The 12,055-nt window shown below is 42.4% G+C and overlaps 1 protein-coding gene across 1 annotated transcript in view; it reads left to right on the forward strand.

The window, feature by feature from the left end:
- Positions 1 to 2,949: 2,949 nt before the first annotated feature.
- Positions 2,950 to 12,055, forward strand: part of MLIP (muscular LMNA interacting protein) — a gene marked incomplete at its 5' end in the record, with an annotated part of 108,496 nt that continues 99,390 nt past the window's right edge. The window contains one exon of the mRNA XM_080343081.1: positions 2,950 to 3,012. Within this exon, the coding sequence (XP_080199207.1) occupies positions 2,950 to 3,012 (63 nt within the window). The remainder of the gene's footprint in view (positions 3,013 to 12,055) is intronic.

Below are 12,055 nucleotides of genomic sequence, written 5' to 3' on the forward strand. Positions count from 1 at the left end.
AAGTGTACTCCCATAATTATATAAAACCAAACTTTTATATGGTTAGGATCATGGTCATTTGTCAGGTCTAGTGTTAAAATATCATGTAAGCGAGGTGTGGTAGATAACAAGGTGATGTCAGCCTTTCTACACTATCTCCACAGTCTTTATTTGTTAGCATTCAGGCTACGAAAGAGCCGGGCATCTGATGTTTCTTGTGCTCCCTGTTTTCAACACAATGGCATGAGGTTTGGTGTCATATTAAGTTTCATTCTTACCTTTTTGCTGCCATTCCCATCTTCAATGCAGTCTGTTCCAACTCCCTAGTACTTGGACAGTCAGCAGTATGACACATCCAGAATATGAGTTTCAGTTCACAAGAAATGTAGCAATTAGGCCTTCCCCTATGCTAGTATTCTAATTTTCACCTTTTTTTTTTTTTCTTTTCTCCTTCTTATGGAATCCAGTGTTCAGTCTCTAGCAGCTACACAGTGAATGGAAAAGGTGTTAACATTTTTTCTTGTGAGTGCTATTAGACACCTTTACAAGAATAATGGTGGAAAACCTGCTTGTAAACAGGATCTTATATTGGAATTATTATGATTAAAGTCAATTCATAGTCACTTCTTTGTGTCTTTTTGTGGTGATCACCTTTGACATTCACATAGGTGAGCTAATGCTTGAAAACAGTATCTGGAAGTAGAGAGTATGAACATGATTGAAGGTTTAAGTTTTAGGGTAGTTAGTAAGAGTGCTAAGTTACACATAGGGTAAACTCCAGTCTACGAATGCTGCTGTAGTCTGTATGGACTTACATGTGTCGTGGGTGCTACGTTGCTGGTTCATTTCGCCAGTGACAGCTGCTTTGTTTCTGCCACAGGTGCCCATTCTCCAGCTTGAGGAGGGAGCAGCTCCCCTGGGAGCTGCCATTTGGGACCCTGCTGGGAGCCAGGGTGTCCCTGTCACTGATGGGACAGGGCTGGGGAGTGCACCCAGCACATGCATCTGAACATGCCCACCTGAGATGCTCTGGTCCTTGTTAGTGATTTAAAACCATTGCAAATGGACAGGTTAATGGGTGCAGAGGCATTTCAGGTTTTTCACTTGTGCCACAGGAATGGTCGGTAATGTAAGCAGCAGCGTAATGTAAGCTGCTGTTTGAATCCCACTGAAGCTGTCTTTTGAGGACATTAAATGATACAAAGGCATTATGCAAGTCCCTTGCCACGGGAATAAGTTTCAGCCTCACAAAAAAGATTTTGGAGATATGAACTCTTTAATACTGTTTCCATTCCTGCTGAACAGCAGAGAACTACACCTTTCCTCTGGGTATTATTAATATGTTGCTTACTCTTGTTCCTTTCATCCCAGCATTTCCAGGAGATGCAGCGAGGTGTATTTTTACTCTTATGACATCAAGCTCATATTTATTCCCTGTACTACGGCAGCTCTTGTAGATTTGACTGGTTCTTAGTGTTTGCCTTGCCACACTCACTTGTTTACTGGCTGCCTTACACTTCTGAAAAGGACAGTAAAAGAGAGACTAAAGAAAAATAATTGTCACTGGAGTCGCTTTTTCTTTTCTGAAGAATGTTTCAGAACAGGAACACTCTAAAGCTTTTTTTCATCAGCTATTCGTATCTGGACTGTATAGACTGTTATGTGACTTCTTCGACTGACTTTTCTTCCTACCTGGGGCTCTAAATGTCATGTAGGTATAGCATCTGTCAAGAAACAAGCAGAGTAGAAAGGAGTATGCCTAGTTTTGGCTATCATTTCCACAAAGAGAATTGAAAAATGATAGATGAAGAAGGCTTTTATAGTTATTTATTTCTCTATCTATTTATTTATTTTAAATGAGTCTTCTTTCACCAGTGTATTGAGAGGAAGAGAAGGAAAGGATGTTTTTGTTTTCTTTACTAGGGATTTAGTGAGATGCTTAATCTGCCGTCTTTACAAAGGGCTACGCTTTTCTTAATGAACCACAGGTTGACCAGAGAGCGTATTCTCGTAGCAAACATTTCATGTGTCATTCTATGTAGTTGTGCTTCCCCTTCCCTTGCTGATATATGCAGAACCAGACTTGTGTGTGAATCGCCCGAGACAACATGAGCCCAGTTGGCGTGGCAACCGGAGGGTGTGTTATAAACCTTGGCATCCACAGCAGAGCCGCCGAGAGGTTCCCCCTGCACTGCGGTTTCTGATATTGGCCTCCTGACTTTATCACTGTGAACCAGAGCCAAGTTATTCTTCTACAGTCAACTCGAACAGACTTCACAACCAGTGTCTGTATGGGTATTAGCTCCATTTTAGCTGCTCACTGGTAATTTCTTGTATCTAGGGGTGCTCATAGTGCCTGCTGAACATTTTGCAGTTCTTTCTGCATTTTGAAAATCCAAGATATCATGTCCTGATATTAAAAAAGGAGAGTACACTCTGCACGAGCGTATTTTAGGATAGCTCTGTTCCAAACACTCAATGGGGAAGGGTCGATAGTCACGCTAAAGCAGCATTTTAAAATACTGTTCTGTACGCCTTTTGTCTCTACATAGCAACATATGGTGCCAGCTAATCATATTTGTCATTTCACTTGCTTAATTATCTCTGTGAATGCAAGTTAGTGCTACTGAGACATAACTATTAATTTTTGTGGACTTTTTCACTATGAGCTTTTGGCGTAGAGGGGGCAAGGCAGGAGTGAATGGGGCTGGTAACCAAAATCCCTCATAAACAATTTGCTGTGATGCCAAACCAAAATTTATTGTTATCGGAGGCAGCTGCTTGCCCCCTCTCCACACTTCTATTTGTGGATTTTCAACGGCTATAAATGGAAACATGCGCTGACCAGAAATCACCACAGTGCTGCCTGATAGTTCTCTATCCTGACTCCAAAAGTACGGGAGTATTGAACATGTAGCCAGGTTAAATCATTTCTGCTCAGGATATTAGGGTGTTTTTTTCCCCTGAGAAATGGAGTTAGGAAAACATGAAAGACAAGTCACAGGAAAAGAAGCTTTAGAGGAAAAGCAAACGGTAAGATATGTTGAGAAATGTTCATATTCTTTTTTTTTTTTTTATTTAGTGATAAGAAGAAAAGTCAAATAATCTGTTGTACTTCAGAGGAGTGTTTCCTGTCTTCCTTTAAACACTGACCTTGAAGATTAAAACTTCATTCATGTATGTTAAATTAATTATGATGGTACATTTTTGTTGAAATCATGGAAATTTGTGAAAGCATTTTGTGTGCATGTGAATTGCAAAAACTGAAATCTAGTTCAACATTGATTTGTTATCATAACCCAGACTGATAGCTATTAGTTGGTGGTTTTCTTGGGTTTTTCCTGAAGGAGTATTTCACATCTTTGTACATTATTTTCCATAACTTTAGATCAGTAAATGGCAGAAGAAATTGTTTTCCTGTGTCTGGAGCTTACTGAAGAGAGGTGTGACCAAAACAAATTATTAACAGAAATTGAAAACAGTCAAAACACAGCTTATTCCTAATTAACGCAGGCTTGAAATGCAGTTTGTAATTTGCCTTGCCTTAACAAGGTTATTTTCTTGAAATCACAAAAAAGGAAGTTTATTTTTGGCTTTGCAAATCTGTGAAGAAAGGTGGTCATCACTTTTGTTAAACAAACTAGCACTGAATGTTTTATCACTTATCTTAAATAGTGGTGGTGTTCCATTGGTTTGGTTTCATGGTGGGCCAGCATTTGCCCTTATTTAATTATGTTTGCTCCTGCTAGCCTCAGTGAAGTGAGACTTAACAAGCTTGAATGTTACTTACTAGTTTTAAACACAACTTCACTGAGGCAAGGTGCATTGGCTGGGAAACATGGGAAGTGCTGAAACAAAGTAGTGACCTGGTCTTAAAGTTCTTTTTTTTTAAATGAAAAGGAGTATTTGTCTAAAGAGTAATAGGCAAAAGAGCATTGCTAAGCCTTCATCGTGAAGTTATAATATCAATATTATCTAATGTTTTACTTGTTTATTTTCTTATTAGTGAATTAATACTTTAGACAGTTACCTAATTTTGAATTTGTGGTTGAAAAATAAAATATACAGAAAACTCTTCAAAATCAAAAGCAATTATAAAATCAACAAATGCTTTAGGAAAGCTTTCAAAGGAAACCTTTGAAATTTTGTTCTAGCTCATGTGTGGAGAAAATATGTAATCAGACAGTATGATTATCTAATTGCAGACTGCATCTTGATGCACAAAGAATTGAACAGACATCCTCAAGTGAGCCTTTTCCAAAATGCAGACAGCTTCATGTTGAACCCTAATGATTTTCTGATGTCTTTCTCTGTGTGTGCCATTTATTAATTTTAAGAATAGCAAACTGGTGCAAACAGGGACCCCACGATGGCAGCCACATTAACGCCCACACCAGGTCACACGCTGTTTGGTGGATTCAAAACCAAACCCTCTGAATGTGTTGAGCTGTGAGAGCCCCCTCAGCAGCAGCAGGTCACATCCCTGCGGGTGCCCAGCGAAGGGGCCGGGACAGTTTCAGGGGGCTGTGCTGACAGGAGGAATGCCCTGGCCCCCACCTGCCCTCCAGCCCCCGTGCCTGGCCCCGGCCCCTCCAGCCGAGCCTGAGCCTCCTCTCTATCCACCACTCCCTCTCTTTGCCTGTTTAGTCTCAATGCCTTTCTTTCCCATTGCTAGATGGATTTCCCTTTGCCTTCACATTTTTTTCCTGGTTTTGTATCTCCTAGGATTTTATTGACGCTGCCCTTTTCTCTTTGTTGCATGCAGGTCAGGTCAATATTCAAACACTGCATGGGGACAGTGTCAATCTGTGGTACAGCTACTTTTTGTACATGTTATTGTGGATGCCTGTTCACATATTTAACTTCAGTATAGCAAATACACAAACTGTTTAATATTATAGGCACCATGAGGCATCTGTTTTCAAAATTATAGCCTATAGAATGGATTATAATTTATATAACTGGATGATACTTTATTTTTTTAATGTATATTTCATAGGGGTGTAGGATAACTCAGGTGCAAAGGCAACTCAAGAGGTCTCTATCCCAACCTCCTGCTGAAAACAGCTATGGAGTCAGACCAGGCTTCTTGGGGCTTTATCCAGTCGGGTATTTAAAATCTCCAAGGACAGAAACTGCACAACCTCTGGGCAACCTCCTCCACTGCTGGGCTGTCCTCTAGGGGAAAAACTTTCTCCTCTGATTAAGTCAAAATCTCTCGTGTTTCAATTTTGTCTGTTTCTCTTTCCTCTGCCATGCATTGCTGTAAAAAGGCCTGTCTCCAGCTCTTCAATAACCTCCCACAGGGACAAGGGCTGCTATTAGGTCTCCCAGGAGCCATCTCTTCTCCAGGCTGAACAAGCCCAGCTCCCTCAGCCTCTGGTCATAGAGCAAGTGCTCCAGACCTGACCATCTTAGTGTTCTTCACTGAACTTGCTTCAATCTTTCAAAATCTTCTATCAGATGGCCCAAAACTGGATTTCTTATTCTAGATGTAATCTAGTGAGTGCTGAGCAGAGGAGGATAATTCCTTCATTTACCCCACTGTTTGTGCTCCTGTTAGCACACCCAGGATGCAGTTGGCCATCCCTGCTGCCAAGGCTCTCTGCTGGCTCAGGCTGATCTCGCTGCACACCAGGACCCCCAGCGTCTCCTCAACAGAGCTGCCCCCAGGCAGTCAGGCCTGGATCGCTGACAGGAGCTCTCCCTTCCCAGGCCCATAGTGCTCCTGTTGGCACATTCCTTCAGCCTGCTATCACCCCTCTGAATGGCAGCCCTGCCTTCGAGCAGGACTCTTACCTGCAGTTCATTATCTGCAAACCTGGTGAGTGCCCTGCATCACCTCCTATCGGTCACTGATGAAGCTGTTTTACAGGACAGGTCTCAGGACACAGACCTGCAGCTCTCCACTTATTACTGTCCTCCACGAAGAGTACAAAGCATTAACCATGAATGTTTGAGTCCAATTGTCCAACCTGCTTTTTAGCTATCTACTTGACCACCACCCAGGCTGTCACATCCTAGCATGGACAGGAAAATATTGTGGGAGACAATGTTGGAGGCAAGTCAGGGTAAATGACGTCCCCTCATGCACAAATCCAGTCACTTTATCATAGAAGGCAATCAGCTTGGTCAGGTATGATTTCCCCTTGGTAAATCCAAGTGCTGTTCCCAACCACCTTCTTCCTACAGGCAGGTATGGGTTAACTCTTGCCATCCCTGCCTTGATCCTCATTCACTGCTGGTTACTTTCCTTCTCCCTGACCCCTACTGCTAAGTGCAGAGCCCTGGGAGACTGTGTTGATGAAGGCTGAGGCAAATATATCAGTGAGTCACCCCAGTCTTATCCATACCTGCTTCCACCTTCTGTGCTGCTTTTTTGCACCACAGCTCAGTCACAAAGTCCTCATAAGTTGGCTTGCCTTCCTGAGTATCAGCATGGACAGTCTTGCATGTGTAAGAGGTTGTTTTTACAAACATGATGGTTTTCCCACACTCCTTCTGTTTCCAAGTTGCCTTCCTACCTAACAGGTCCTGGATAAGCTGAAGTCAGCTCTCCTAAAGCCCCAGGTCTGTGCTCTGGTACTTGCCTTCCTCAGTCCTCAACAAGATCTTCAGCTTCACTGTTTCACAGTTGCTACAGCCAAGCCTGCCACTGAGTACCACGTTCCCAGCCAACTTCTTCCTTGATTCTGAATAACAGATCCAGCTGTGCGTGACACCAGTTGGGCTGTCCCATGCCTGTATTCTCTGAATTGCTTGTCCTGCCATTTTATTCTCCAGCAGGTGTCAGGGAAGCTAAAGTCATCTGTAGAAAACAGGGTTCCTGATCCAGATACTTTCTTGGGTTGTTTAAAGTTGTTGTGAGGGGGGTTGCCCACTTTTTCACCCCAGTTATGCTGTCTGCAGCCCAGTCCCACCACGATGTCACCTTCCCTGACCTCTCCTCTCATCGTGACCCACAAGTGCTCATCCAGCCGTATCGTTCAACCTGTAGAAGAACTCCCTACATCCAAGTTGCCACTTCACACAGAAATCCTCTCCTCCTTATCTTCCCTGTCTTTCTGAAGAGCCTGTGTCCATCCATTGCAGCACTATAGCCACGTGAGCTATCATCTCATCACATCTCAGTTATTTCTACAATGTCGTAGTTCTATGACATATATATATTTATGTGTTTAAGACAAATCTTGGTCTTGTATAATTTGTTACAAATATTTCTACATATTTTCAAAAGAACAAAGTTTATATCATCCTGAAAATATTCTGATCACAGTGTGTCAATTAAATAGAGACCAGTTCATGCTCAAAGTATGACCTCTGCAGATGACAACCTCACAGACAGTTTTATTAAGTGGTGTTGTACCTTTAAATTTGCTGCTTACTGTGGATAAGATAAATAACAGAAAAATCTCTGCCGCTTCAGGCTATTTCACTTAATATTTGTGAAAGTATCCTTGTCCTCACTTCCTGGAGGAAGACTCCTCGACAGCCTCATCCTGAAGAGAGTCTTTGTGTGGAGGTGGTTGTGGAAATGGAAGATAATGGAGGGCCCACATTGTGATGGGAAAATAGAATGACTCACTATAAAATAGATTGGACTAAGCAGATGGACTCGATTTTCCTTTTCATAGTTTTGATTTTTAGCATAGCTCAGAATGACAGAGTAATTCTAGAGTTTCCCTTTCGAAACGACGGCTCAGCTCAAAATAGTCTGTTTACATTCTGAAACCCTCCTCCATTAATGTGGATTGACTCTGTTATTTTGAAATTATTTTAATTATATTTCATACTTTTCTGTTTCTTATTTGATTTCTTCTCTCCCCATGAAAATATAGCACATGAAGTAGTACATTTAAAATAATGTTTATGTTGTTATGTTTAACAGGGAACATTCAATCTTCATCCTTTAGTTTGCATTATAAGGGTGGTTTTTTTCACTTTCTTGTTACATTAAGTAGTGATAGAGAAAAGAACAGTCATACAGAGAAAATAAATTAAACCAAATGAATATATGGATCAGAAAGAATGCCATGCACTGCTTGAAATGGCATTAATTTTCAGATGAGAGGATGTACTCTGTAAGAAATGGCCGCAGGACTTCATTCAGAGAATCAGCATTTACTTTTCCCAAACAATATGTTGATAGAGCTCATGCAGAGCGCAACAGTTTGGATCAAGCCTATCCAAGTGAAACAACGATTAATCTTTGTACACTGGTAGCAACAGAAAGAATCCTGTCAAGATCACGTCCTCTCTGCAGGAAGCGTGGGAAGTCTACTCGGAGAAGACAGCCCATTTCCTGAAGTTTGTCACCTAAAGGAGCCCAAACAAGATGGAAGGTGGTAGTAAATATGTTCATGAGAGGAACCTGCTTGCAGGTTTAGTTGTTGATTTAACTGCGTGTTAAACTTGGCAAGAACCGAGTATGGGACAGGAAGGGTTGTTTGAAGAGCAGAAGGGGAGGAGAGACCGGTGGAGGCTGGTGGGAGTGGGCATGACAGCAGGAGCAGTATGCAGTCACCCACACATGGGGATCTCTTCTACCAGGTCATCTTTGCTCTTGTGTGGGTAAGGGTCAGGGGCAGAGACAGCAGCATTGCCCCCAGGCTCAGGCTGCCCCCTCTTTGCTGGGAACAGAACCCCATCCATGGCCGGTGCTCTCTCATGCTACCTCCAGATAGGTACCAGGCTCTCAGAGCAGGTGCTGCCAGCTGCCCAACATGGCTGCAGTGCTCGGAGCGGCCAGCTGAGCAAGCAGCGGTGGCTGCAGTACCGGCTGGAGAGGCACGGTGAAAGCTCTTAGCATCAAGCAGCAGGGAAAGAAGAGGAGCAGCAGAGGAAAGAGCAAGTGTTTCTTTGTGCAGATGCAGGGAGTTAAATGCCTGGACAGCAGGATCATCTTCGGCAACAGCAGAAATCTCTACAGTTGACTAACTTCAGAATAGCTGCTCCTGCTTACAGCATCAGGGAGGAGCTGTGCTTACACCTGTATGACACACCAACCTGTGAGCCTCTTCTGGTGTCCACAAGCAAAGGCCGTTCCAGATTCATGGGTGGGTGGGGGAAGTGAGCCTGGAAAGGTTGAGATGGGAAGGATGTGCTTGCTGGTCAAGTGAGGCAACTTGTTTTGGTGTCTGTGAGAAGGGCAGATCTATAGATTCCTTGTGCATCTGGTATCTCACGTTCATGTACGATTCAGGGTCTGCATGTATGCATCTAGCCAGGACAGCTGTGTAAGATCACAGAACTGCACCGCTGAGGTCAGCCAAGCATCTTCTCTTTCTTTGGAGAGAGAAAGCAATAATTACTGTTGGTGAGGAAGACAGAGATTCAGATGTGAAATACAGCAATACAGCCCGGGGCACAGAACATACAGGTGCTTCAGCAGGTTATGCTCTGTGAGGAAGCCAGTGGCAAGTGTAGAGAGGACTGCCAGATAGAAAACCCTCCTCCTCTTGTGTCTGTTCTCTCCCCTAAAAGAGGACAGGCTAGTGGCTGTTGATTTACGTGGTCTAGACAAGAGGGTAAAGGTGAGAGGAAAAATGAGAAATTTTGTTTAAATCCTCTTTCTCAGCCAGTTCACTTCACAGTAACTTTTCTACTTCTGTCTCCTTTAAAAACTCACCTACCCAGAAAAGAAACTCCTAAAAATATATTGCTTGCCTGAGTCCATTCCTCACTTTGATAATTCAGTACTGAAATATGAGCATCATACTCATCTCCAACATAACATATGAAACTAAATAAACACACATTACTATATAGCCAGAGAAGGTTTTGTGTGTATATGCATTTAAATGATTCCTGTTCATCTAAGAAGAGTGCTTTATTTCTTGCTTTAGAGGTTGTTTGTGACCTCTGAGAGCTTCTGTCACTGAGCTGAACTCAGCTGGGTGAGTTGTCACACTTAAGGTATTTTGTGCTACCCTGTCCCAAATCAGCAACCTCAACTAAAAGGGCTGGTCATGGGACACACTTTCAAATATCCCTGAGCTTTGAAGATCAGGACTGAGGCTTCACAGTGGCTCCAGGAAGAGGATGATAAATAAGACCATAGCATGGAGGCAATCACATCTCACTGTGCAGGTGTCAGATGGCCAAGACAGCATCCCAGCTAGAGGATCAGTATTTCCTCTTGCATACCGAGAGATGAGGTATTCCTGCCGAGCTCTGTGGAGGCATGGATTACTCCAGCAAGTGATCACAGAGGAGGAAGGAGTAAACTTGGAGGCTGCAAGTAGCAGCATATATTTACCACTGTTGATGTGACATTCAACAGGACCAAAGCAAGTGGGAAGCACTGAATCCTGGTCTGCCCTACTTTCTAATTCTGTCACTTAGCCCTGGCCTTGCTTGTGTTTCTGCTACCTTTTATTTTACCTCATGCCAGTCCCACAGAGGCACTGCTGGAACACTTGAGGTAGGCTTTGTTTGCATCAGTGGAAAAAGAGATATCTTGGAGAGATGTCATCAGCACATTTTTGGCTGGGGGCTTATATGAGACATTACCATGCAATCTCATGCACGGATTCAGAAGGGAAGGGCAGCAGATTCCTGCAAGGACTTTTTTGTGTTGATAAGAGAGGCCTTTTAGGAACAAGTAACAATTGCATATTTTAAGAGAGGCTTTTTAAGAACAAGTAACAATTGCGTATTTTAACTTTTTGGAGTGAGGAAAGATAAGAGTCTCTGTAACAGCTGGATCAACTGCTGCAATGAAGTCATGCAGGGCAATTCAAATTATTGCATTCTGGGGGCAACAGGCAGCAAAGATAGGAGTATTAGCATGGAGAGACAGCCCCTGCTGATGAATTAAAACAGTTTTGGGGAATGTTTCTAGACATTGGAACTCTCTTGAATTCAGTTAAATCAAAAGATTTGTTTGTGGTATGGTATTAGTTTAGTATTTGCCTGAATGGTATCCACATGTAGCTTGAGAGTTAGAATGGGCCAGAGATAATTTCCACAAATAAGTCTGGATATAGAGACCATTATTAAGAAAAATCATTACTTTTTTCAAAAGATATCCGTCGGGAATGTGGGAATGAGTATGGATGATACTTGGGCAGATGTTCACTCTCCATTGCTTCTGTTAACACTGAAATTCAGGATGGACATGGGGAAAAGTTCCTTAATTAGAAGAGCAGTGGGCAGTGGTACCACCAGGGTATTTGTGGAGTATGTACCCCAGAAAGTTTTGAAGACTCAACTGTGCAAAGCCATGGCTGACTTGACTTCGCTTTGGCAGTAGTCTTTATTTGAGCTGGATGCTGGAGTGGTTGACCTCTGGGGGTCTCTTCTAAACAACATTTCTTTCATTCTTTGATTTTGAAGCTGCATGACTACATTTGTCAGGAAACGTGCCAACAACTTCTTCCATCTGCAAGAGACCTTTAGCACATTTAACATGGATATACAATGAGACTGTGTTCATTGTTAAAACCTCCTCGTTCATGCATTTTAAACCCACTGCTTTCAATTCACTGTCCTTTGAATTCTGAAAGCACTCAATAATACAGCAGTGACATTAAATATGTTACTTTGATATGAATTCTTGGGAACAGAGCTACTTGACAATGAACAGAATAAAAGGAAATGAGTGATTAATGAAATGCAGAAAGAAGGTGGACCTTAACTGAGCTAGACTTTCAGGGCAACAGGTAGACAAGTAATTACATGCTTCCATGTTTGCTTTGTATCAGCTATGTTGCCCATGTTGTCCTCCATTGGATACACCAATATAATCTCTTTAAAGGCTGGTAATTAGTGATTGCTTCTCAAAATAATTTTCCTAAATGTGTTTTAGACACTGAGTCTAAATACCTTAAACATTAACTTACCCAGAAAGAACAAAGTCTTCCAAAGTAAAATGATTGAAATATAAGAGCATCTGGTTCTCTGCTTCTTTGAAATAATACTGGTTTTCAGAAGAACAGTATTTTCTCTGTGCATATTTGAAAGACACCCATTTTTCAGCTTGGTTTACATTGGCACAAAGGCCTTTGAGACAGAAGACTGTCTAGGGCAGGCAGACAGAAGTGTGCTAGCTTCTCAACTTGCTGGATTGCATGCT

Source organism: Nesoenas mayeri, assembly GCF_963082525.1.
Source record: "Nesoenas mayeri genome assembly, chromosome: 3".
Lineage (NCBI taxonomy): Eukaryota > Metazoa > Chordata > Aves > Columbiformes > Columbidae > Nesoenas > Nesoenas mayeri.